The sequence below is a fragment of the Astyanax mexicanus genome, chromosome 3 (assembly GCF_023375975.1).
Source record: "Astyanax mexicanus isolate ESR-SI-001 chromosome 3, AstMex3_surface, whole genome shotgun sequence".
Lineage (NCBI taxonomy): Eukaryota > Metazoa > Chordata > Actinopteri > Characiformes > Acestrorhamphidae > Astyanax > Astyanax mexicanus.
The window spans coordinates 47482525-47509755 of record NC_064410.1 but is presented as its reverse complement, the minus strand read 5'-3'; the positions used below and the strand labels follow the sequence as shown (position 1 = coordinate 47509755).

At 40.4% G+C, this 27231-nt stretch overlaps 1 protein-coding gene across 1 annotated transcript in view; it reads left to right on the top strand.

The window, feature by feature from the left end:
* Positions 1–27231, top strand: part of gabbr2 (gamma-aminobutyric acid (GABA) B receptor, 2) — a 306925-nt gene that overhangs the window by 263485 nt on the left and 16209 nt on the right. Inside the window, exon 14 of the mRNA XM_007258852.4 lies at positions 19257–19367. Coding sequence (XP_007258914.2) covers positions 19257–19367 — 111 coding nt within the window. The remainder of the gene's footprint in view (positions 1–19256; positions 19368–27231) is intronic.

The window sequence follows — 27231 nt, the reverse complement described above, 5'->3', positions numbered from 1 at the left end:
TGACGGGCAGCAGGTGCTCTGCCACTACCATGGGACTCGCGATGAGGTGAGAAATTGGAGTGTCAAAGAAAGAGACACAGTCCGATAATTCACGCAATACCAATTTAGCCTGCGAAATGAGCTTTCGGCTTTAATGCGGGATGCTGTGTTTTGTGGCTCCGGAATGAGAGTTAGTATGATTGGCTGGGTGATTGATTATGATGGCATCTTCTCTGCAGGACACACATGGCCCCTCTGTGGTGTAATATAGGGCACATTATAGCATGTTATGGCACACTGGTGGCACATTCTTGGGTTGTGCCAATGGATGCTGTTCCACCTCTCTGGTGCCCCCTTCTGGCGTGCCAGCGGAGCAGGCGTGCATGGCACCCGTCTCTGTTTCCAGACTGTGCAGCTGAGGTCTGATAACAAACCAGCTCTGACCATCTGACAACAAGACTGCCTGCCTTCCAGCCAGCCTGCCAGCCTGACGCTTCTGAGCACCCCCCCTCCCCTGCGCTGCACCCATCCCTGACACTCTGCCAGCCCACAGACAGACACGTCCAGCCCAGAGCTTCTCTTCCAGCTGGGCATCAGTGTCCCCTACCCCACATCACCACACTCACACACATACACTGCACTGTTACACACACACGCACACACAGTACTGACCACTGTGGAAACCTTGAATAAAGCTTTTATGAAAAGCAGTAAAGTCAAAATGTGAGCAAATTGAAAGTAGGAAAAAAAAACATATACCTTATATCCAGGATGTCAAACATAAAACATGAATGACAGATTAGTTCCTTATTACAATTCAGTGTAATTTGTTGTAAGTAGTGAAGTTAAGAAAAGGCCAGTTATCTTCATAGAACAGGATGTTCCAACAGGACTGTAGGCATTGAAATGGGCTAATAGACTTCCATTGTGTTAATCATTAGCGCATTTGTAATTCTCATTCTTCCTTTGTCATTCTCGCTTTCTTTGTCTTTCTCTCTCCTCTTATAAATGTATATATACACACTTATCAAATAATGCATAATGTCTGATGTTCAAAGGCGTTTCTGTAAAGAGGAATGAATAGAGATGTCTTTATGCTTTCAATATGCTGATTGTTTCGTGACCAAATTTAAGTGCATGTGTTTGATGCTATAGTCTTCTGCACTGAAGTTGTTTATACTGGGATGAAGGCTTCAGATTTTTTTTAAGGTGACAGTTACGTGACAGTTACGTGATGAAACGTTGACTAATCGCTGATGACGTTCAATACACAACATATTGTGTTCACATTGAAAATCTATCATGAAACGATGTGGCTTGGGAAGTTTCACAGATGTGTGGAGGTAATTTTATCTTGTGAGTGAGTGATGTGAATTAAGCTACAGTTTGAACAAGGCCTTATATATTGGGTGTCATATGTACTGAGACATATATCATAGAAGGTTTTACCACCCACAGAAGACAGGTCATTGTGTGGTTAATGATTGTGACTAGCATTGTCTGGTCAATTCAGTGCAGCACACTTGAGCTTTTATAAGACATGGCAAAAGTCATGGGACACATGGGCTAGTTCTTGAGAAAAATTCTTTGGTTATTCATTGTCTTTTATCTTATGTTGAATTTGGTTTGATAATCTGAACCGTTTCAAAGTAAGAACTACGCAAAACTAGAAGAATTTGTATATGTGTAAAATGTGTTTTTGGCTACTGTAGCATCCTGCCATAGCAATCAATATAGATATTTATATTTACCCACCTACAAAACACACATTTCTTCATCTCAGCTTCAGAGCGTCTTCTCAGCCTGTGCATTTCTGTCCTTGGCATCTACTACTGCAACCTGCAGTGCGTTCAATACGTCAATGTGGCGGTAAGACAGCCCTTCCAAAAGCCATTCACTTCTGCGCTCCTTCTCTGCTAAAGAGACAGATTGTTGGCATGCTGCACTCACTCTGCTTTCCCTGCACACATGAAGTGGGCTGGTGGAGGGGGAGAATGGCTGCTGAGCAGGAAAACAGGAGCACGCAGTTACTATCATTGTGTTATAACAGATACAGTTGGGCAGAAGTCAAACACTGCAATTGTTGGTGGTCAGGATAAGGTTGAATGCTGCACTTTATTGGTGTTGTCAGCTTTGGGCCTTTTCAGTTAGAAATATCTATTGTTTAATTTTATTTTTCCCAAAAGCAAGCATATTTTAAGAGAATGGAACTAGAATTGCACATTCTGCTGCTTTACGGTCTATTGTTGAGGATATTTTTACTCAGCTGTCCTTTGGCATTGCACATGGTAACCTTATGTTATTTTTACAACCTCAACCTACAAGCCTTAATAATGAATTCAGATGCTTTGCTTAGATCGGTTTTGGCTATGTTGTCGTTTCACATTCAAGAATGTAAGTGACCTGTGTCTGTTTATAATGTGGACATGCTACTTTCTGTCTCTGAAGTGGCAAGCACATGCACATTTATACATTGTACATCATGTTTTCTCATGCAGAAACATTATAAATGAGGAGATCAGTCATTGGTTGAACTATGAAGAGAGTTCTCGTTACACTCCACAAGACGTTTGTGTGTGGATAAACAAACCATAAATAAAGCCATTCAGCTTGCCGGGAATGCTGTGAGGGGAGGAGCATCAACATGATAGTGGGAAGCTCCCCTTTTAATGTGGAGATCTGCGCAAGTGCAGTAGCCAGATATTCACATGTTAATGGTGCATTATTGAGTCAAATGCTACCAACTATTTATAATAGATTTTGCTTTGTTTCATTATGTAATTTGACCTTCTGGTTCTTGTTTAACTGGAAATAACTTTTTGCAATGGCATCATTTAAAGCACTTAGTTTATGCATACAGGCAAACAGATTTATTAAATCGTTCACATTTATTTTGCATTCCAACGAATGGGATATGAAATTAAAATTTTAAATGACTCAAATCTGATTTAAAAAGTCCACATCTGTGTGAAAAAATCAGGTCTGTGTCATATTAAAGCAATAGTTTATTTTGTCTAATTCCGCCTGGTAATGTTATTGTAGCTTGAGGCTGCTTAGAACCATGCAATTTTGCTGGAAGTGCTTTTAAATAAAGATTACAATGGTTCATTTTGCACATTTTCACACCTTTTTCAGTAAATGTTGTGAAATTTCTCTTGCGTTAGGAATCATCACGAAACGGGCCTCGTCCACAGGAAAACTGAACGCTTCTTCTTGATGTTTACATTGTCTGACAAGAGGCGAGAGTGGGTGAAGGTTGGTCTACTGACAAAGGCTCTCCTCTCATCGGCATGCATGTCAGGTCAGGGTGAAAGAGCTAAAGAGAGAGAGAGCGAGAGAGAGAGAGCATATGGGAGCACTCAGACATCATAAGGCATGATGCTCCCATCTCAGTGGTGCAGGGCCAGCATGGCTGCACTCTCCCACTGAGCTACAACATGTGTCACTGAGCCTAAAAGCATTTAGGACAAGACAGAGGCCAGTGCGGTTTTCTTCTATAGGTACCCAAACTGCCACTTTTGCATATTTAGAGATGATTTAGAGATTTTATGATGCAGGTAAAGCATGCAGAACAGAAATAGAGCTTTTCAACTCAATGGAAAGCTATGGAGTCTTTTGGGCTGTTTCTCTGTTTGAACGTGTGCAGCTAGTACAATTTAAAGACAGCTCCTATGGATTTCTTGTTAAGGGCTGTTTTGTTCAGCCTTTGATCATTCTCTAAGTCTGTTAAGCCGTCTTGGATCACTGATGTCCCTTCTGTTATTACTCTGCAGTTCTACTTACACTTCAGCAAACCCTTGAGGTTAGCCAGTGGATTTCAGCGCAGCTGAAGCCCCCTGCAGCACTAATTCCAATTAGACTTTTGGAAGTATTTCGTCTGCAGATCTGAAGAAGAACAAATTCTTTTGGAAAGTTTAGTGTTGTCATCTGTCAGTTTGGTGACTGGCGGTAATGATCAGAGATTTACACTGGCATAGAAAATGTCATGGCACATGCGACTAGTATATCCTATCTATCCCATTATATCCTATGTATCTAAAGAATGCTCCACTAACCTGTGTGATTAATGCTTCTCTTTTCACATAAACAATTCTAGCCAGACACCCCTGGTCATGATAATTACCACCCACTGTGCCCGCCGTTGAAATTAGTTAATTCACATCACCTTGTCATGAACATTTGGAGGCAATTGTGCTTTGTGTTGTCATTACGTTTACATTTCATCCACATCTTTTCGGCTAGGCCAGCTTCCTAACCTTCTACACACATTATGAGCCTTTTAACAGTCAGCACTAACATGGATCATTTCTAGATCATTTCTGGATCCACTCCAGCCAGATTCTGTTTACACATTTTTAAAAAATGCAACCCAGACGTGTCCAGACGAGACCCAATTTTACTTTTCTTGTTCTGAATGGATTAGAAGAATAATGGGTGTTCCAAATTTCAAAGGAAATGACACTATAATACTGCCAGCTATAGTCAATCATCTACACAAACAATTACTTATGCATACACGAAACACACCAACACACAGAAGAAGAAAAATCGAGAGAGCAGGAGGTAGAAATAATGAGTGAGAAACCAGCATCTATAGAAAAGAAAAAAATACTTCTCTTTACATTTTTGAATAGATGAGTTTTCATTTGTCTAACTGAATTTTGGTTAAGTGCTATAATTGGTATCCAGTCCCAATGTTTGATTGTTCTAAGTTTAACAGAAATCAGTGCAAAATCTAAATTATTATCATAAAGAAATGGCAACTTATAACTTATATACTTTATCAGAGAATCATTTAAAAGCATTAGTAAATTATAATAATAATAATCATTTTAGTAAATACGCAATATAATTTAATTGGGTACTTGTTTCAATGTCTGTTCTTTAGACTTTGTGTATCTGGCAATGCACTGAGTCTACTGCTGCAACTACACCATTAATCATATCTGCAGTGTCACACACAGAGTCATGTGACCTTTACAGAGCAGTGTTTGTGTACTTCTGAGGTTTGGACAGGTATACTGGTTTTGAAGGCACTATGGAGACTATGGACTGCCCTGTTGACTCCTTTATTATAAGCAGAGAGAGAGAGAGAGAGAGAGAGAGAGAGAGAGAGAGCTTCTCAGTCTTTCTAATGAGACAACATTCAGCTGTGAGTATGACCTGTGTGTGAGGTGGTTGCGCTCTAGGCTCTGTGCATATATGATTTGTGTAGCGTTTGTGTATCGAGATCCCTCAATTAAAAAAAAATAAAATTAAAACAGCACATCAGATATTCAGTACACTGGGAGGATGGTCTTTATTCAGATGCGCACCCTTCAGTCAGAAATCATCACATTGGCTGTGCTCATGAGTGGTGATCAACTGCATGCCAATAATAAGCAGCCCTGTCCTCTTCACATTCAAGTGTAAAACAGATTCTTAACCAGCTACCGCTAACACTGGCCCTACAGTAACTACAGCCCCCTAGGACTCAATTACAGAGAGAGAAAGAGAGAGAGAAAGAGAGGGGAAGAACAGACAGAGAGAGGTAAAGGCAGGGTGTTTGTGGCTTAACTGTTCTTCTGCTATAAGAGATGTGTTTTTTACCAAAAAACGACAGTACATTTTCTGTAAATTTAATGAACATGTTAATGGGTTTAATGCTAAAGAATAGTATATGTGCTAAGAATACACATTAAATGTTGTAAGTTAGCATGTTTTTCTTTCAAAAGTCTTACTATGGCTTTAAGCTTACTATAACATAAAATTTACAATATGTACAAAATGTACCATAACATGCAATGTATGCATTTTTTTACAGTACACTCTAACACATTATATAATTAAAGTCCTTCAGCTTAATGATTTCTTGTTTTATTTAGTGTAAACGTATAACTGTGCTCTAGATTAACTAGCTTGATTAACTAGCTTGCTAACTATCATTTACAGGACCTGGCTATTAATTTTATATCTATATACATCAGTTTTATCAGTGTTAGCTCATGCTAACATAGTGTAAGTTTGTTTTCTCCAAAGATAAAAAAGTAAAAAACAAAACAGATTAATCTCAAATTGCTAATAAATGTCATAAACTAGCTAGCTAACTTTTCAGTTAACTTTACAGCTATTTTTGTAATACTATGTACCTGCTAAATATTAGTATTTATTATTAACTAGGTGAACTTTTATTCTAAAACGTTGCAATACATGTATATGTGCATTTTTTACATTGTTTGTAATAATTACCTTAAAGGTGCAAAGGTTAATCTGCACTTGAACTCTAAGGTATAGTTTATTTATTCAATATGCACATGCATGAAAATACAAAAAAAAAAAAAAAATACAATGGACTGAATGAACTGATTAATTTTGATGGAATTCTTTGAAGACTTTACTGTAAACAGTAGGATTTTTTTTATTGAACTTCAGCACAGAATTTATTTAGAGGCATAAAATGAATTCATTAAATCCTTTATTCCGTACATTAACTCTGTATTAGGTTTTACAGTAGAGACAATCTCACATGGTGTTAGATGATAAAGACTTGAGCAGGTCATGATAACAGTGCGTGTGTGTAATCAGGCTGTTTGATTGTATTATGATCTGGAACGTTTAGTATCTGGAACCAAATTAACATTGTGGAAAGATATCACACCCGCTCCTTTCTTTGGCAAACAGAATCCTGTTCAATTAATGTTAACACGGGGCTAATTTCCGCCGAGCCTGAGAGAGAGCGTGTACCTGCTGAATCAACACAGGCTAGGTAAACCGCGGGAGCGGGAAAATATGAGGTCAAGCTGATGCCGAGGAGAAGCTTCGCGAAGGCACGGCGGAATGTTTAGCAGATATTAGATCAGGCGGAGTGTTTGAAGTTCACGCGCACGCGTCTGATGCAAGGTGGCACGCGGGGTGGATTCGTAATGCAGAGGTAATAGATTGCGCTTTTCAGGAATTTATTAGCCTTTAATTTGTTATTAAGCAGTTCCAAACTATAAACTGAGGTGATCTGTACTTTAGATTAACATACACTCTCAACAATAAAGGGCCTATAAAGAGTCCTTTAAGTGATGCCATAGAATTTAGAACCATTTTAGGCTTTGTAAAAAAGAAGCATTTTTTAAAGGAGATGTGAGTATGAAGAATCTTTATATTGTTAAATAGCTCAAATATATATCAGTATAAAATATAGCAATAATAAGTAGAACCATGCGTCCAAGCCAAGAACCATTTAGCATTTAGCTTTATTACATATGATGAATAACACTGAGGGTTCCTGCAGCATTAAATGTGTGTGAGTGCACTATGGCCAGCAGGCAGAGTGTGATGGAGAGCAGTACCGCCCCATCCCTCACAGCTTGGAGTGTGTGTCCGGTGCACAGAAGCGAGCGAGGGAAGGGGCGCCGGTACTAATTAGGTGTCATGGCTGATGGCTTTATCATATGTGGGACCTCTGTATGTCCTTGGCTCAACAAGGATGTGTGGACAGCCTACCAGTAACAAATCTTGTTTGCTCTGTGGCAAGAAAACAAGCTGGACAGATTGGGCAAGGGGGTCCGTGTGTAAAATCAGAACCAGAATTACTTCAGTGAGACATTAGGGATTGTCTGGTGTGGTCAGAATTCTGATATTGGGATCATATGTGCTCTTTTGATAATGATGCACCTTAAATTGCATTCACAACACTGTAGCACTTTACTAAATGGTCAAATAACCTACGGTATTTTACAGAGTATAAGGCACACAGGATTATAAGGCACATTTTAAGTGATAATAGTAAGGTAAAGTGGGTGTTGTCATGTTTACCTTCTAATTCAGCAGGTAAACAAAACTATATTTCTTAAAAAAACATTTTCTATTAAAATCAAACAAGTGCTGGATGTTAATCTACACAGATTTCTCTCCTGAAACCTGTTTTTTGGGTGAGTAAAACACTTATGTTTATTTACAGTAAGCTTAGATTTCCAGTATTTTAGCACGGTTAGCAGCAGCACCAGCCACAGTTAGCGGCGCTTAGCGCCAGTAAACGCCACCCAGCAGTGCTACACTGAGGAACCCTAAGTGTTTTGGCAACCCAGAGAGCTATCAGCTATCTGTTCATTCATGTAGCTTGTTTTAACAAGGTAAACACATAGACTACAGTCTTATATACTCACCTCTGGACAGCGAAAGAGTTAGTGCTGTGGTTAGCGGCTAATGCTAATACTGCTTCAGCCTCGATGCTGGAGAAAGTTCACTAAAACTCTTTTATAATGCTGTACTTAGGCAGAGTGGTTTTCCTGCTCCTTACAACCTGACCGGTAGAATTCATACATAAGGCGCACTGGATTATAAGATGATAACACTAACTGAGGTTAAATTCTATTAAAATTAAACAAAGCAGCTGAAGCAGATAACCTTCAGTCATTATGACTAATGCCATGCCTGGGCTGAAGGGGTGTAAAAACTTCAAACATTGAGCTGTGGAGCAGTTGGGGTGGTGATCATCCAACATGATCACCAACATCTTGACCCCACTAAAGCTTTGTCGTGAAATGATACTGATTAGATGCTCCCAGCTCCAATGCTCCAAAATCCAGTAGAAAGTACAGCTGATTTCAGGGCAAAAAAAAAATAAATTATATTAATTAATTTTACGTTTTTTTTTATTAAACTTAGAGTATTCAGAGGTGAAATGAAATGAGTTTTATCTTTTTTCTTTTTGGAAGACCCTGCCTCTGCTTTCCTGCCTATGTTTTTTTTTTTTATTTGACAAAAATTAACAGTAACTATATCACAAGAAATTGCACAACATCAAAAACATTTCATATAATATTACAATAATTATTAATATTGCCTCCGCCATGATCTGCTTTCTCTCACTCTCTTAACAAATCCCGTCCGGGAGGGGGGAAAAACACTGCCTGCCCACACTAAAAACTGATTGGCTGTCTCACAGACTCTTTGCAGAGAACAGAACAATCAGAACCCTCTCTGTTTTCTCTCTCTCCTTCCCACGCGATTAGAGAAAAAAGTCTGTCGCCTGTGTGCGCGTTTGTGGGGCACTCGTTCTGAATTCCGGGAGATTATATGTGACTCGCGGACATCAGGGAGCCGCTACCGAAATGCGGGAGACTCCCGCAGCTTCAGGGAGACTTGGTTTGTCTGAAAGTAGATTGTCTTATCTATAGAGCAGAGACAGTTTCTCCAGCAAAGCAAGATAAACTCTTTTTAATACCCTCGATTTTGGAAGAAGCAATAAATGATCAGCAGGTGTACCAATACTTTTGTCCATATAGTGAAAATGGTTATATAGGTTTATACCAATTGTCATTAAAAACCTAAGGAGGAATCATACGGATTGATAAATTTTTCTATATTTCTGTAGCAGTTAAAAATGTTGTGTAGTTTTACTCCATCTAGTTCTGAAATCTTCTTAAGTTCTACAGCTTTTTGAGGAATATCCACTTTTCTGTGAGGTCAAGGGACTGTGTGAGCAATGCCGAATCTTTCAGTTTGTATCTATTCTGGCAGTCCGTGGTGGAAACTGAGGTATGTTTTGAATCTTTATCTTGTAGGAGAAGTTCACCCTTCGTGTTTTCACAGATGGTTTGACATTTGCATCCAGGATTTGCTGGTATTTTGTGAAATATATTCTCCTTACACCAGTGCAGTGTTGCCAACATCTCTGGCGAAAACACAACCACCCCCATGCTTTACAACGGGCAAGGTGTTCTTTTTAAAAAATTCTATTCCCTTTTTTCTACAAAAGTATCTTTGCTGTTTGTGGTCAAATATGTTTTTGACTCTGCCACAGTACACAACACTTGTTTACAGAAATCCAGCTTCAGATGTCTTTTCAGAGATTTGTGATGAGGTCTCAGAATAGGTTTGTTTTTTGGATTGATCCACCAAGACTCAGCAAGAGTTTTCTTGCACTTCCAGATATCATTTTGACTCACATAGTTCCTGAACCTAATAGCAGTTCTCAAAAGGTAGAAATCTTTTTGTAGCCTTTGTCTGCATTCAGATTTTTAAACATTTACTTAGAAAAGTCCTGCCACTGTGAGCAAGAGGTTGCAGGTTCGAACCTCTGCTTATGCAGCTTTGCCATCAAGCTGCCGGTACTCAGAGGGAGCAAAATTGGCCCTGCTCCCTCCAGGTGGGTAGATGGTGCTCTCTCCCCACATCACTAAATGGTGATGTCCGCAGCACAGGATGTCTGTGAGCTGATGTATCGCAATCGAGTCGCTGCGCTTTCCTCTGAGTGTGCTGTGATGCTACTTGATTGAACTTACTGAATCATTTAACTGACAACCTTTACAACTCTTGGGGTCTGTTTACATGTACTCAGCAAAGACTACAGAATTGTAGCTGTATAAAAATACAAAAAGATTTCTACGAAAAAAACTGATATCTGATCAGTAACCCAATTAACACTTTTCATGCGCTTGTCCCTCTCATCCATTACTCACTGGAGTATACAGATATTCCCTATTTTGTTTCATTTCTGTTTCATTTCTAAAATAAAAGAGTGGCCAGCGACTTTTGACTCACTCTGTATATTGTGTAGATAAAAATACATGTTTTGCTTGTTTGTTTTTGTTTTTACAATTGTCTGTCAGTTCTGGTTAAGTTAAAAAAAAAATTATAAAATAAAACTGAAAGAAATCAAATAAGTATGTACGCGTGTTGAGAAATCGGATTATAAAATAAATATAATATATTATATTAAATATAATAAATATTTATTTAAGATATTTTCAGCTCAGATTTCTAGGCTATAATCCAAATAATCTAAGAAAGTGGAGTATTTACATGACCATTTAAATGATCAGATAGTTTAGATTTCTTATTTATATGCTATAAAAGTCAGAGACTGTACATTATACATTTCTGAAAATATTGTGCTTTATGTTTATTTTCTACCTCCCATGAAAATCTGACCAGGGTTCCATAGTTTCAGAATAAGACTGTATATATGTACTATGTATCCACAGTATGAGCTAAAGTAAAGGACTAGGAGAATATTAAAATCACTGTGGCAGCCACATTCACTGTTTAGTCATCTGTCCACAAATTCAAATGCAGGAGCCCAATTAGTTGTGTGTGTGTGTCTCTCTCTCTCTCTCTCTCTCTCTCTCTCTCTCTCTCTCTCTCTCTCTCTCTCTCTCTCTCCCTCTCTCTTTGTGTGTGGGAGGTGCAGAGAAGGTAATTATGCGAATAAGGATACTCCTGGCGGTCATGTGACAGCAGCCTTGTGAAAGTCATCTGTGCCCGAGCTTCACAGAGAGAGAGAGCAGATGGGAGTTGGGATTAAACCTGGGTTATGACGGAGCGTTAGATTAAAGAATGGCAGCAATAAAAAGTGCTTTTCCGGCTCCCATAACAAAGGGTGCGGTCTGAAATCTAGCGTGGCACGTGTGCCATTTGCATATTTAAATGTGCGTGATGTTCAGGGTTAGATGCGCGGTTTAATGATGCAGTTAGCTCCTAATAAATCAGTTCTGGCAGCTCCCGGGTGCCGCCGCCAGCGCTGCAGCAGGGCCACTTTGAAGTCCCAGCGTTTGAAGTGGAGTTTAGAGCAGTGGACCCAAAAAAAGCAGCAGCAGCAGCGGTGAGGTAGAGGGCTTTCCGTGGAGACCCAGCTCCCCTGCAGCAGGCCTGACAGCAGGCAGAGGCAGGTAGACCTCATTTGAAGCTCTGCTGGGGAAAAGAGGCCACAGCGGCCTTCACCGCTCAGACTCAGCGAGATGGGTCACTCAGCCACAGGCTGTGAACTGCTAAGAGTTCCTGTCAGAGTGTCTTTTTAGTGAGGCTGAGACACAGAAGTTGTTGGGCATGTGTGTTTTTTGTATTTAATAGCCATTATTGGACTTCCTGAGTTTGACCAAACTTATCTAGTTTGTTAAATGATTTGAATACTATGAAGTATGTGAGTTCTTTTTTATATAAATTTTATTGAAGTTTTTCAAAGCATTTTACAGACAAATATACATACAAAGTTTACAGTCATGTTTCTCCACTACATACTTTTGGTTACCTACATTAAAATGAACGGACATGTTACATTTAAATAAACAATTCACATGCAGAGTTAAAACATTTAAAATAAAACAGATATATTACCAATATCTTTAAGATATATTTCATAGTCTTTACTTCTTTTTTTAACAGCAGCAAGAGCTTGTTTAAAAACCCAATGGCCTGAAACAGTGCAGTTATCCATTGCAATTTCACAACTTGTTTTCCATATTTTGTTTTTAATTATACATATTCATAGCCACACAAATTCCATTTGAGATTTCGAGATGTTTTCTTTAAAAATCCCAAATTGAATTGTTTTTTTTTTTTAATTTAAAGTTATTTTAGAATTAAAAATGTTTACAGATACATCCCAGATTTTTTTGGTATTTTTTGTATAATATGTGAGTTATAATGTAATTTTAAGCACCCCATGTCACTTTCTCGTCCGGTTTTGTTCTCTCTGGTCTGTCCCTGTGTTTGTTTTGTCTCTGCATGTGCCCTGTATGTATCCCATATCTCCCATATGTGCCCCTGTCTTCTGTGTGCTTACCTGTTCATTTGTAGCCCCGCCCCCTTGTTACCTGGTCCCAGGTGTTTCCCGTTTCCTGTCCTTGTCTGTGTGTATAAATAGTTCTCCTTGTTCCTGTGTTCCTCTTCTGTGGTTGTACATAGCAATGTCAGTTCAGGTTGTGTGTGGTGTTCTGTTGGTACCTAGAGCTCTAGGTACCCTGATTCCCTGCCTTAAATGTGACACCCCAATTCAAAATAAGCCCCTTAGGTCATATACAAAAAATATTTATTTATTAATCTAAAGACATAGATGTGGAAAAATTTGGACACACAAGAAAGCCCTCTCGGAGCCATGACGGATTTTACAGCTTACTGCTTCAAGTAATTTCTTTTAGTTTTATTTGTTCCATATGTTTAAATATTAAATATTAGTCCAGGTTTATCTGAGCTGGCTGACACATGATTCGGATCCAAATTTGACTTTTTTAAATTTTGTTCTTCGATTATAAGGGTGATATATATCTCAGACTAGGAGTTAATTATCACCTAAATCTTTTTTGACATGCTCCCACACTCCTCTGAACCTGGTGAACCCACATGGAGGCTTTGCTTAAGGTCATGCAGATTTGTCGCTGTGCTTTAGAGCTCAGTTTGACTCACTGTAACCAATGAAATTGAGCTCAAGTGTAGCTGAACATAGATGCTCTGCCAAATCCTACGCCCTTTTCATGCACTGGCAGAGAATGTGTGAGACCTGCTGATATTCAGGATGGATTTACTTTAACTTGACACATTTACATCTACTTTTACTGAATTTAGCAGACACACTTATACAGATAGTCCTACAAAAGTGCTTAGTCATTCACTTAGAACATCCAAAGATGATAGAAATGTAGTAGCTACCACGTGAAATAGCATAAAACAACACAATAGCATGTCTTTCAGGAAATTCACTTGTTAGTTTCCATTCCTTTGCAAAGTTCATGCAAGCACAGTGGAGCTGGACTCTAAAAGCAGACCAGAATACATTGTATCAGTTTTTTCTGGATATCTATTTACTATAGTGCTTGTCAGCAACATACTGTAAACCACATGGCATAATTTAAACACCAGACATGACAGGAAACATATTACACTGATATTACCATGAACCATTCCTGCGAGTAACTGCTGTAACCTCTTGAGACTCCTCATAATGTTTGAAAGTACAGTCGGCACATCCTCAGAGCATTTAATTATGGTTACAGCTGGATTTCTGTCTCATTCATGAGTGAGCGTGGCTTCCCTGAGCAGCTGCAGAGTCTCAGAGTGGGATTTTGTTTTACTACCATCTTGCAGAACTCTTTTACTCAGATTTTTAGCTTTTCTTTACTCTAATTAATATAGAGAAGACTTTTGATACTGACTCACATGTGCATGTGAAGTCAGCAAGCTGGTGCCAGTGCAGCATCACTAGGAAGCGAAATGTGGTCAGAGAAAAGCACTGAATCCCCAGCTCTGATACATCATCTAACAGATGCCTGTGCCACATTGCAATGGAAGTGTAACCAGAGTAAGCAAGTCCAGTTGTGCTCTCTCAGGCTGTGACTGCTAATGACAAGGCAGCATGACCCAAGATTTTAACTTGCAATCCTTAGGCCAATAGTGTCAGTGACATTGGGTGTTTTTACACCGACACTTTTTAATTCTGTTAACTTGGTGAGATTAGCTTTGGCTGGTGTAAAGACAGTAATCGCACTGAAAGGCAGACCAAAACAACATCATAACCTGCAAGAGTTGGTGGTCTAGGAATGGTCTAGGGTGGTTAGTTTGTGGTGAGAGGTCTCAGTTCAATCCAACTATCATCAGTCTTGTAGATGTAGTTTAATCTAGCATATCACATCAACAAATCCCATCTCTGTCATTTGCTCCATGTTTAATTACATTGAAATATTTGCTAGTCCAGAACACAGAACCTTCTTCCTTTACTTACCCCAGACAAGTCTGACCAATAAGCAAAAACACATTCTCCCATGGTTTGTTTGGTGCACTTTGTTTGTTGTTTTTTTCTCTGTATGGAAATAAACCAAACCAAACGAGAACAAGGGAAAAAAACTCCTAAGCTTTTGGTCTGCTGAATCGCTTGGAGCCCATATATTCTCCAGAATATAGACTCCAGAACGGTTTCCATTTCAGGTCTTCAACACTTCAGCACTTCAGCGCTTCAGCGAGACACTGTTAGCTGAACGTTCATTATAGGTGAAATAATTCAACCCACAGGACCCTTCCTGCAGAACCCATCAAACTTCACACGTTACTACTCTGCTCCAAGTGGGTGCAGTTTTCACTATGCTGGAGTGTCAGCTGGTTGTCAGAAGCAGAGTTCAATGTTCTGCAAGGTTTGGGGAATGTTCCCCCTGATATTACAACTGGGCTTGATGAAAAGCTGTTGTCAGCTGGGCTGATGACTCTCTCTCTCTCTGTCTCTCTCTCTCTGTCTCTCTCTCTCTGTCTCTCTCTCTCTCTGTGTCTCTGTCTCTCTCTCTCTTTCCTCTCCTCTCTCACTAAGCCACTCTCCTCACATGAGGCTGTTTCAGTTGACAGTGAGTGAACACTCCATTTCCTCTGCTAAGTCTCCATCAGTCTGTTCCTTCAACTGTTCCAACTCTCATAAGTAAACACTCTCTCTCTTTTTCTCCCGCTGTCTGAATCTCTCTCTCTCTCTCTCTCTCTCTCTCTCTCTCTTTCTGAGGGAGTCTATGCTCGGCTGCCTGTGTCCCCCTGTCTCTCTCTCTCTCTCTCTCTCTCTCTCTCTCTCTCTCTCTCTCTGCAGACACCCTGTCACCCTTTCCAGTCTCTGATGAACAATTACATTAGAGGCCTAATGCGCTGATAAATGACAGCAGCGACCAATGAGCAGCGGTGCTGCTCGACCGTTGGTAGTTGCCTGGCAACCGTCTCCGAGCTTGTCCGTCTAAAGCAAAGGATTGACATGATGAGGGCTGGGCGGTGTTTTGGTTTTGTTATTCCCTGATTTCACTAAGTGAATATTTTTGGTGAGCAGAATTCAGTTCAAATTTTCAGTGTTTCTCATATTAGCTGCAGAGCTTGGGTAGAATAGATGGATGGAGATGTATGTGTATGTGTTTGTGTATGTGGGGGATGCAGATATGCTGTGTGAGGGGTGTGCCATAAATCATAATTCAGATTTTTGCTCAAAAGTTTGTCTTCCTGACAAACCTTTGCCCTGAGCCCTGAAGTTACTCCTAACTAATGACATCACAGGGATTTGTTTGAAGTCTCTGGATGTTCTGTCAGATGTTGATTTTTAAGATAAGGTCATATGACTTTTCTTATTTTTTATGACTTTGCACAGTAGAGTTGCACCATTCCTGAGTCGGAAGGTTGGCAGGTATATTGAGGTTTTGATTTGCCTTTCTTTTCAGCATATGAGAAGTTCTCTCTGGTCTCTAAATCTTACTCTGATTATCACAATTCCCCTGACTTGCTACAGTATTTATTAATGCTGGTACACATTACACCTCACACTTTATATTAAGTCTCTACAAAAATACTCATTATTCCTGAGCATACACACAAACACAGGACAGAAAAAATATCCAATATTAAAATATGTAACACATTACTTATTTCTAGTTAGGTCTCCTATATCTTTCTCTGTCCTGTTATGTCAGTTGGAGATATGTGTTTCACAGAGCTAAACAGTTAGGTGTTTGCTCTTTGCACAGTTTTTCAACTAGATTTCTGTTGGCTCAAGTCACAGATGATAAGGACTGACTCATTGCTGTTCTCACACTACCAGATTATCCACAGAGTGTTATTTTTATGATGACAAACATCTTGGAAAGACAAAATCAGGATTAAAATCGTCCCAAAAAAAGTGCTCCAGGCTTTATTACAGTTTCACACTGTAAAAACTCCTGTTTACCTTATTATAGTCTTTTCATGTATCTTTTGACAGTTGCTTAGAGGAACTCAATGTTACTGATTGCTAGCACAAGGTTTAAAGAGTTAGAGACATAATAAAGCTTGGTAATTTGATTGAGCTGACAGTTCCTAATTACATTGGTTGATGTGCCTCAGGCCTGATTTGCTAATCGAGGTCTGACTCCTTATCAAAAGGAATATCATGCCATTCTTAGGGAGCAGAAACAATGGAAATATATGCTACTTCTACCTGATAGCTTGAACATTTTAGAAAAGCTACACTCACATCATGCACTGATTTTTTTCTGATTTTGCACATCTTATCAAGATTAGACAATAAACAACAGAACAGACTTCAACCGTTATTTTTTCTTTGGTGGTTTATCCCTTTCATGAAGCTTGTGCACCCCTGCTATTTTGCACACTCGCACAGGAACAGCCTCATATATAAATAGTGCTGCTTGTGTTGACTGCCCTACTTCCCTTTCTCAGCCTCTTTGCAAAGTCAACTTCTAAACACTTGGAGTGCGGGATGGAAACCCTCTATCGCTCAGATGTGCTTAGACAAGGGGTAGATGAAAGGCTAGCGTCTGCACACCATGGCTAAACCGGGAAGAATCTGCCGAGCTGAAGGGCTTCACTGTGTGTTTACGACTTGGTGCATCTTTGAGGATGGGCTGTACCCATGGCATGCTGAAGGTTCTCAAAGTGGGACAGTTTAAAGTAGGTTAGAGCCTGGCTACTTTTACGGCCTGTGTACAGAGGTAAACCCAGTTCAGTTTCTAGTCAGAATATTATGACCAGTTGTTCACGTGTCTGGACTACACAGGACCACCACAGATCACAGGGTTCAACAAATTAAAAAAAATAAATAAAAAAAATAGGATTTGATTTCCAATACAATACATTATTTTCTACCAAAGAAATGATAACTACATTTCTGGCCCTGAAATTTTATTTATTGAGGTCTTAAAAAGGTCTTGAAAATCATTGAATTTGACTTTTAAAATGGTGCAAGAACCCTGGATATCTAATTCTGATCTATTTGGATAGTGGGCCAATCTAAGCACTGCAGTGACAGTGACATGGTGCTGGTCTGTTGGGTGGGGTGTGTATTGGTCTGGTATCAGTATCGTAAGTGGATCAGACAGAGCAGTGCTGCTGGAGTTTTTAAACACTTCATCTCCACTCTGCTTCATCTTGTAGATGTAAAGTCTGGCACAGAAGCTCATATGTTGCTACATAGTTGTGTTGGTTATCTTCTAGACTGTTGTCAGAGCCCAAAACTATTGCCTGGATATTTCTGATTGGTGAACTCTTCTCATTCCAGCAGTGACACAGAGGTGTTTAAAAACTTCAGCAGCACTGCTGTGTCGGATCACCTTTTACCAGCACAACACACACTACTAACACTCCACCACCATGTGAGTGTCACTGCAGTGCTGAGAATATTAAACCCACCACTCAAATAATAGCTGCTCTCTGGTGGTGTTTTTGGCTTCTGACCCTTAACAATAGGGTGAAAAAAGGATAATAAAGTTTGCAGAGAAAGTGAATCTTTAAAAAATTGGACAGTAAGTGTAGAGAGGACCAAGGAAGTGGTCATAATATTCTGACTAGCACTATTCTACCTGCACTTTGCTATACTGACCTATTTAACTGGGCAGGCTGGCTCGTTTGCATTGCTTGGCTGTAAATATGTCAAGCAGTCAATGTCTGACCCATAAAGTCTTATTGTTTATCAGCGTTACTCCTCTGGCATCCTGCAGAGGTAATTGGCTTATTAGTGCGGCCTTTCGGAAAGCCCAGCAAGCGGTGTCTCTCTGGTGAGCCTCACGTGACCCATTTCCATAGCCGTCTGAGCTACCTGAGGTTCTTCACTATCCTCACAATCACCTGTGAATCCGGGGTGGGAGATGAGCGGATTGGAGATCATGCCTAATGAAAGCTCATCATGTGTGGCCATGCATTCCACAGGCACAGTCCTGATAAATCACGCCACTTTCATGCAGGTCTGATTTAAAAAAAAAAAAAAGTGACTTTTACTGAATTTCATTTACTATTTGTGTGTTAATGGCAACATCTCCATAGATCCAAATGATTCTGTTAGTGTTGTTATTTTGTTTGCACAGTATGTATGCATGTATACACATGGAGTCTCATTCAAAAGTTTGGGCACCCCAGTTCAAATGACATGTTATTTTTTATTGTCTTTGCATAAATAAGGTCACTATCCTCAAGAGAGAATACAGCCAAAGCTAGGAGACCAATGGGAAATCTTGCATGGTATAGCACACAGACAGGAAACTGCTCGGTATGCAACAACAAATGTGTTGGCAATACTTCGCTAAGTGACTAAGGAACAATGTGGTGTACTAAGGAACACAGTGATTAGTATTCAGGTGATTGAGAATTTAGGAATTTTGTCTCTGTGATTGGGTGGATCTTATGAAAGTAAGGGTACCTGGAATCAGCAGAGACAGAAAGTAGGCCTGAAAGTGTGACAGACAATGTATTTTAATTTAATTTTAAGGTAGAACATTTACGTAGTGTGTCTAATAAAATGTTACTGTAAATAAATCGTATTCACTCATAACAAAAAAAAAGCATGACTTATAAAAACATGACTGGAATGTGTTTTGTATTTATGGTAACAGTTTGGGAACCCCAGTTGCTCTGTTCTCCAACGAAATAGATTTTTATGGTGTGGAAGAGATTGAAAGTGACCGACAGCCCATGGCTTCTGCCCATGAAATGCCAGTATCCTGTGGCTGTTGTTGTTGTTGTTTGTGATGGTGATTTTTGTGAGTGTTATCTCCCCTCACTGTGCCCGTCTCCCCGCTGTGTCTCCACAGGCAGACCCTCAGGGCCAAGACATCGCTATCCGGCCCTTCCTGGAGCACTGTGAGAACACACACATGACCATTTGGCTGGGGATTGTGTATGCCTACAAAGGCCTCCTTATGGTAAGTGAGAACATTTCGGGCCACAGCATCTCTGAACATGAACATTTCCTCAGGATTGAGGTCAGACTGCAGTATTATTTATTTTGAAGGGGGGTTATCTCAGTTTTAAACCCATCTACTACTATTTCTACAGTTTTTCCATTAACCTGTCAAATCCATATTTTTAAGAATGCTTTGGAAGAATGGGGGTGCATGTACAGTACCAGTCAAAAGTTTGGACACACCTTAAATTCACTGTTTTTTTTTTTATTATTTAATTTTTTATGCATTGCATATGAATACTAAAGTCATTCAAACTATGAAGAAAAACATATGAAATTATTCAGTAAACAAAAAAGTGTTAACCAAACCAGACTATATTGTATGTTTAAGATTCTTCAAAGTAGGCACCTTTTGTCTATATGACACATCTTGGCACATGACTCATGACTCATTAGATAACGGTCAGATTTCAGTGGAATGGCTTTCAATTAACAAGTGTGCCTTGTCAAGAGCTAACTACTTAAATTTCTATGAAATTGCTATACTGACTCATGTGGTTGCTATGAAAACTCAATGGCAACTGTTAAGCAGCACCATAACAACCATTTAGTTTTACTATACTTCATATCAGCTGTGTTGGATGCAAAAGCAAGGATCTGGGATGATAACATCTGTATACCTACAAATCCTAACAACTACAAAGCATCACCATAGCAACACTAGGGAAAACACTATTGCATCCACCACTTACTAACACCATATCGACCACCTGGGATACTATAGTGTACTGCTAAGCAATAACCTGTGGAAAACTGAGTAACACCATAACAGCAACCATACTAATCACCAGGTGACACCATAGCAACCACAACAACAGCACCATATCAGACTATTAGCAACACCATCGCAACCATCAAGCAAAATGATTTAATGGTTTAAGTTTTTAAAATGACTTGAAGTGTGGACTTTTCCTCAGAAAATACACTTTTCTACTTTGTATGTATGTATAATTTTATATTTGCATACAGTTTTCTCAGATATCAAACACACTTTTATACAGCAACACAATGAGCTTAGAATTTTAAGTAAAATGATTTTGGTTGTACTTTATTAAACAGGATGTTTAATACATTTTTATTTTTTGGTATTTGTTAAGTAACTAAATAGTAATCAGGTGATGAAAAAAACACATAATTAATTTAGAATTCTTATAAATATTTGAAGCAAAAAAAAATGTATGAGTGCATATTGTACAGGATTCTCCTCCTCTTAGGGCACTCTTTCATATGAACCTTTTCATATCACAGCAGCACGGTGCAGCAGGACCCAGTGGGTTAATTGCCTGCAGCATTGCTTATTATTTTTGAGGCAGTGGTGGCAGTATCATGGAATAAAAGGCAATAAAGTCTGGCCTTTGTCTGGCCCTGTGGCCTGCTGAAATGAATCAGCCTTTTATTCCTGCTGCTGTAATGGTGCCGCGCGTCTCAGTGGGCTGACAGGTCTTTACCCTCTGCCCCTCACTGCCCTACTGTACACAAGCAGCAGCGGTGGGGGTCAGCTTACACTCTCTCATCAGCCCTTGCTGTTCATCTGCAGGAGATGCTCTGTGATTGGCCTTCTCCCACACTCACACACACACACACACGTGCACACACACACACACAAACAATCACACTCATCACTGTGAGTGACAAGCACTGTCATGCAATTCCCAGCTGCTTGAATGTGATGTGACACACCTGAAAACCTGAAAACCTGAAAACATCAGTCTTTATCTTATCTCTGTGTGTGTGAGTTTAAAAAACCCAGTTTAACAGTGTGGTCAGTGAATTATTCAGTGCTGACATGTAACTGTGGACTGAAAAAAGGGCAGAGGGAGAGAGAAAGAGAGAGAGAGAGAAAGAGAGAGAGAGAGAGAGAGAGGGGGGGAGGGAAAAGGAGACAGAAAGAGAGGAAGTGAAAGAGGAAGACAAAGAGAGGGAGAGAGAGATGGAGAGAGAGAGTGAAAGAGAGGGAGAGAGAAAAAGAGGGAGATGAAGAGAGGGGAGAGAGAGAGAGAGAAAGAGGGAGAGTGAGAGAGGGAGACAGAGAGAGAGAAAAAGAGGGAAAGAGGGAGAGAGAGAAAGAAAGAGAGGGGGGGGGCAGAGCTATATTGCACTACATATGCTGGTTGTGTTTGAATTTAATAGTAAAAGTAATTGCAGAGTACTTGTTGCAATATTACTAATAATATCAGTACTTTTACTACTGCTAGTAGTAATAGTACTAATTGTAGTATTAATGGTACTAATTGTAGTAAAATAATAGTGGTATTAATAGTAGTACTACTAATATTAGTAGAAGTAACAGCAATAGTATATGTTTGATTAAGACCTTATTCAAATTCAAACTCAACAAACACCAATAAATTAGTTGTGTTCTGGTAATTTTGGTATTTTGGATTTTTCTGGTCTAGCGATAAAACATGGCCTCTTCATTTTCATTTCATTTTTCTTTGGACTTTGAAAATTCTAAGGTTTATTCACTGAATATAATATTGTATGTTGCATGGATACAGTGTAGTATTAGAAAAAGTAACAGTAGTTGTAGTGTTATTAAAAGAACCAATATCACTAACAGTAATAATAGCACTAGTATTAAGTAGGGGTGTGCCATATTGTATCATACTCGATAATATCGCCAAAATTTTTCAATATCTGCACCCTATTATACCCTGAAATATCGTACCATATCACCCACCCCTAATTATCACATCAGGGTACTACTTTTTTCCGTTTTCAGCAAAAGAAAAATTCACACTGTTCTCATTTCCCATTATATATCTACTAGAGACAGATTATATCTGTCCAGTATCATTTTTTTTTTACTTTAATCCTGGATATATTGAGATATTTGGAGTGCATTATTATTAGTATTATGAAAATCTGATAAATTTCTTGTATTTTATTTTGTGTTTTAATATCTCAGCTAAGGGTGTGCCATATCATACTGTATGCAATAAGAAAATTTGATACTAATTTTGGTGCAGTAGTGTATTCTTAAAATCATTTTTTAAATTCAGTATTTTGTCATATCGCCAAGAGTATCGTAATCTCGAAAATACCACGAAATATCGTGATATTATTTTAGGGCCATATCGCCCAAGTACACAAATGGTTGTAGGTATAAAACTAATAGTTAGAAGTATTATTAGTAATGCCACTTGTTGTTGTAGTAATGTTAGTATTTGTATTAATTACAAAGTGCAAACTGTGTGTACGTTTAAAAGGATAATTCTGCCTCAGTAGAATCTAAATAACTTAAACTTCACATCTCATAAACTCAGTATAACATTATCATACCCAGAATACACTGATTCATGACAATTAATTTAATAGTGTTGTCTAAATCATCCACATAATGTCTTAATGTTTGCAATATATACAATAATTAAGCAAAAGCATATTGTAGAATATTTAACATTAAACATAAGTATTTTTTTATTATTAAGCATTAAGCATAAGTAATCATAGCTTAAAATGTACAGATGTGTGTTCTTTGAAGATAAACTTATAAGTAAATAATAAAAAAAAATCAAACACTGATAATTTGACCAAAGGTGCCCAAACCTTTGCATAAGACTGTATGTCTGAGATGAAAAGACTCCTGCAGAGGGATTGTAGAATCTGATGGCTCTGAGTGTCAGTGAGTTGACTCATATTTCCCACAATGCTCTGGCAGATTTGTAGGTGTGTTAATGACAGATTTCTTTGAAAAGCTGAACAGGTGTCATTAGCTGCCTTTAATGTTAAGTAGGTCTGCCTACATTTGGCCTTCAGGTTGAACTATGATTCATCATCCTGTCTGCAGCAGATACACACCTCATACACATGTAAGCTTAGCTTTAAAGGGCCAGATTCAAAAACACACCACCAGATTCACTGTGGAGCAAATCAGTAACAGATCTGTTTCATGGTAAAATTGCCAGTAAGAAGCTGGTTTGCACCAAATATTTAGGTCAAATTACATCGAAAAGCCTTTTTTGGCTTTTTTCTTGCAAATAACTTGCACCAAACAATAATATTTTTGATGATGTTGTCAAATCCCAACTTACATTTTTTTATTGTAGTTTTGTGATAGCTTTTTCTTTATTTTTTTCTATATTGTCAAAAGTTTTTGCTCACCCATCCAAATCATTGAACATGGTGTATAAAACCAAGTCTCTACTCATGCTTCTAAAAACATTAGTGAAAGAATGGGTCACTCTCAGAAGCTCAGAGAGTTCCAGTGTGGTATTATGGTAGGATGCAGCACCTGTGCAACAAGTCCTGTCGTGAAAATTCCTCACTACTAAATATTTCACAGTCAACTCTCAGTGCCTTTATAACACAGTGTACGTGATTGGGATTGAAACAACTCACTCTACTAATGTGAAATGACAGTGCAGTTATAGTTCAAGTTCAAGTTCAAGTAGTTTTATTGTCAATGCTGCATATGTACAGGACATACATAGAATTGAAATTACGTTACTCTCCTTCCCAATTTTACAGCAAGTACAGATAATGGATAATAAAGAAAAATAAAGAAAAAGGGGAGACACTATGTGTACAATACAGCAGCAGGGACACAGACATACATGAGACAGAACAAGGTGCAGTAGTGGTGGGGGTGAAATAGATATATAAATAGAAATAAAAAGAGATAAATATATAATCTAAATCTAAATGAGTGGGAGACACTATATGTACAATACAACAAAAACACAATAGACATTTGTGAGACAGAAGATAATAGTGCAATATTAATGGTGATTAAGATCAAGTGACAATATAAATAGAACCCGTATAACAGTAGTGCAATGTTGTATCTAGCTTAAGGCTGGTAAAGTTCTTAAAGTTCCCAGTTCTTGGGGAATTAAAGTGTGTATGACAGTGCAGCGTAACAGTAGTGCAGGTATTGGGTGTGTAGTGCAGGTCCTTTTACAAAAGTTACAGTACTTTGTGTGTTCTAGTGCAGAGTTTCAGTACTGTGTTGGTGGGAGGATGTGGGGTCAGGATGATGAGAGTGTGTGTGCTGTGGGCAGGATTGGGATGGGGGGTAGTGCGGGAAGAGAGTTCAGCATCCTCACAGCCTGATGGATGGGGCTGTCTCGCAGTCTGCTGGTCCTAGACCCGAGACTCCGCAGTCTTCTCCCTGATGGCAGCAGGCTGAAGAAGCTGTGTAGTGGGTGGGAGGGATCTCCTGCCAGACGGAGGGCTTTCCGCGTGAGGCGGGAGCTGTACAGGTCCTGAAGGGAGGGGAGAGAGGTGCCAACGATCTTCTCAGCTGCTCTCACGATGCGCTGGAGGGTCCTGCGGCAGGATGCTGTGCAGGCCCCGTACCACACGGTGAAACAGCTGGTCAGGATGCTCTCGATGGCCCCTCTGTAGAAAGTGGTCATGATGGGGGTGGGGGTTCCAGCTCTTCTCAGCTTGCGGAGAAAGTAGAGACGCTGGTTTGCCTTCCTGGCCAGTGATGCTGAGTTGGTGCTCCAGGAGAGGTCCTCTGTGACGTGCACACCCAGGAACTTGGTGCTGCTCACCCTCTCCACAGCAGTTCCGTTGATAGACAGAGGAGTGTGCAGTGTGTGAGTTCTCCTGAAGTCCACAACAATCTCCTTAGTCTTCTCTGTGTTCAGAGAGAGATTGTTGTGTTTGCACCAGGAGGCCAGGCGGCTCACCTCGCTCCTGTAGTGTGACTCATCGTTGTTGCTGATGAGACCCACCACCGTCGTGTCATCCGCAAACTTGACGAAGAGGTTGGAGGTGTGTTCTGGTGTGCAGTCGTGGGTCAGCAGAGTGAACAGGAGGGGGCTCAGTACACATCCTTGGGGAGCCCCTGTGTTCAGTGTGGTGATGCTGGATGTGTTGCTGCCAACCCGCACTGCCTGTGGTCTACCAGTCAGGAAGTCCAACAGCCAGTTGCACAGGGAAGTGCTCAGCCCCAGACTGTCCAGTTTGTGTATGAGCTGTTGGGGGATGATTGTGTTGAATGCTGAACTGAAGTCAACAAACAGCATTCTGACGTAGGTGTCTTTCTTGTCCAGGTGTGTGAGGGCTGAGTGGAGAACAGTGGAGATGGCATCATCGGTCGAGCGATTTGACCGATATGCAAACTGGTAGGGGTCCAGGGAGGAGGGGAGTGAAGACTTGATATGGTGCATGACTAGTCGTTCGAAGCACTTCATGAGGATGGGGGTGAGTGCAACCGGACGATAGTCGTTGAGACAGGATGGCGATGCCTTCTTAGGGACAGGGATGATGGTGGTGGCTTTGAAGCATGTGGGAACCACCGCCTGACTCAGAGAGGTGTTGTAGATGTCCGTATAAACCTCTGCGAGTTCCCAGGCACAGTCCTTCAGCACACGACCAGGAATGTTGTCAGGTCCAGGAGATTTTCGAGCATTGATCCTGCTGAATGCTCTCCTCACACTGTCTTGGGAGAGCGTTAGCACCTGGTCACCAGGAGGAGGGATGGATTTCTGGGCGGGTGTGTTGTTGAGTGGCTCGAACCTTGCGAAGAATCCATTCAGGTCGTTCAGCAGAGATGTGTCGCTGTTGCAGGTCTGTGGATGGGGTTTGTAGCCTGTGATAGACTGAATCCCTTGCCACAGGTTCCGTGTGTCTCTGCTGTCGCTGAAGCGTTGGGATATCTTCTTGGAGTACTGCCTCTTAGCTTTCCTGATGCCGCGGGACAGGTTGGCCCTGGCTGTCCTCAGGCCTGCCTGGTCTCCAGCTGTGAAGGCTGCATTTCTAGCCTTCAGGAGCTTGTGGACCTCTCCTGTCAGCCATGGCTTCTGATTAGCCCGAACAGTGATGGTCTTGAGGTCGGTTACATCATCAATGCACTTGGTGATGTAGGCAGAGACAGTTTCTGTGTACTCCTGAATGTCCGTGGAGTTGTTGTGGGTGGCAGCCTCTCTAAACATGTTCCAGTCTGTTGTGCTGAAACAGTCCTGAAGTGCCTCTGAGGAACCCTCTGGCCACACTCGTACCTGCTTCAGAACTGGTTTGGTGACTTTAACCAGTGGTCTGTAAGCTGGCATTAGCATAATGGTGAGGTGATCAGAGGCTCCCAGGTGGGGGAGGGGGGAGGCTCGGTAGGCTCCTCTGTGTGTAGTAAAGACCTGGTCCAAAGTGTTGTTTCCCCTGGTTGGAAAGTCTATGTGTTTAAAAAGTCCAGAAAACACGCTCTTTGGGTCTGCATGGTTGAAATCTCCAGCCAGAATGAGAAAAGCATCTGGGTGCGCTGTCTGCTGCTCACTGATGTACTGGTACAGTTCATTCAGTGCTTCACTCCTCACGCTGTTGTTGGAGGTCGGAGGGATGTAAACAGCAGCGATCAGCACGGTGGAGAAATCTCTCGGTAGATAGAACGGACGGCATTTGATAATCATCAGTTCCACTACCGGTGAGCAGTGTTTACAGACCACAACAACGTTCCGACACCAAGCATCGCTGATGTAAACACAGAGTCCGCCGCCGCGGCTCTTACCTCCGTCAGTTAGCGCGCGGTCCGCCCGATAGCATGTTAGCCTCTCCAGCTGAACGGCATGGTCCGGGACGCTGTTGTTGAGCCAAGTTTCCGTGAAAATATAAACACAACAGTCTCTCACGGTCTTCTGAGTTGACTGAAGTAAGCGGATGTAGTCCAGTTTATTGTCCAGCGATCTTACATTCGCCAAAAGCATGGTGGGGATAGCTGGCTTGTGTGGGCTAGCTGCTAGCCTCGCTCGGATACCTCCCCGCTTACCGCGCTTCTGCCGTCTCTCCCGCCGCCTGTGGCGCTTCCATTATTTTACTTATGTAAGTGTGAAAATGAAAAAAAAAAAAAAACTCATTCAGCATTAACCAATGTTTATTTC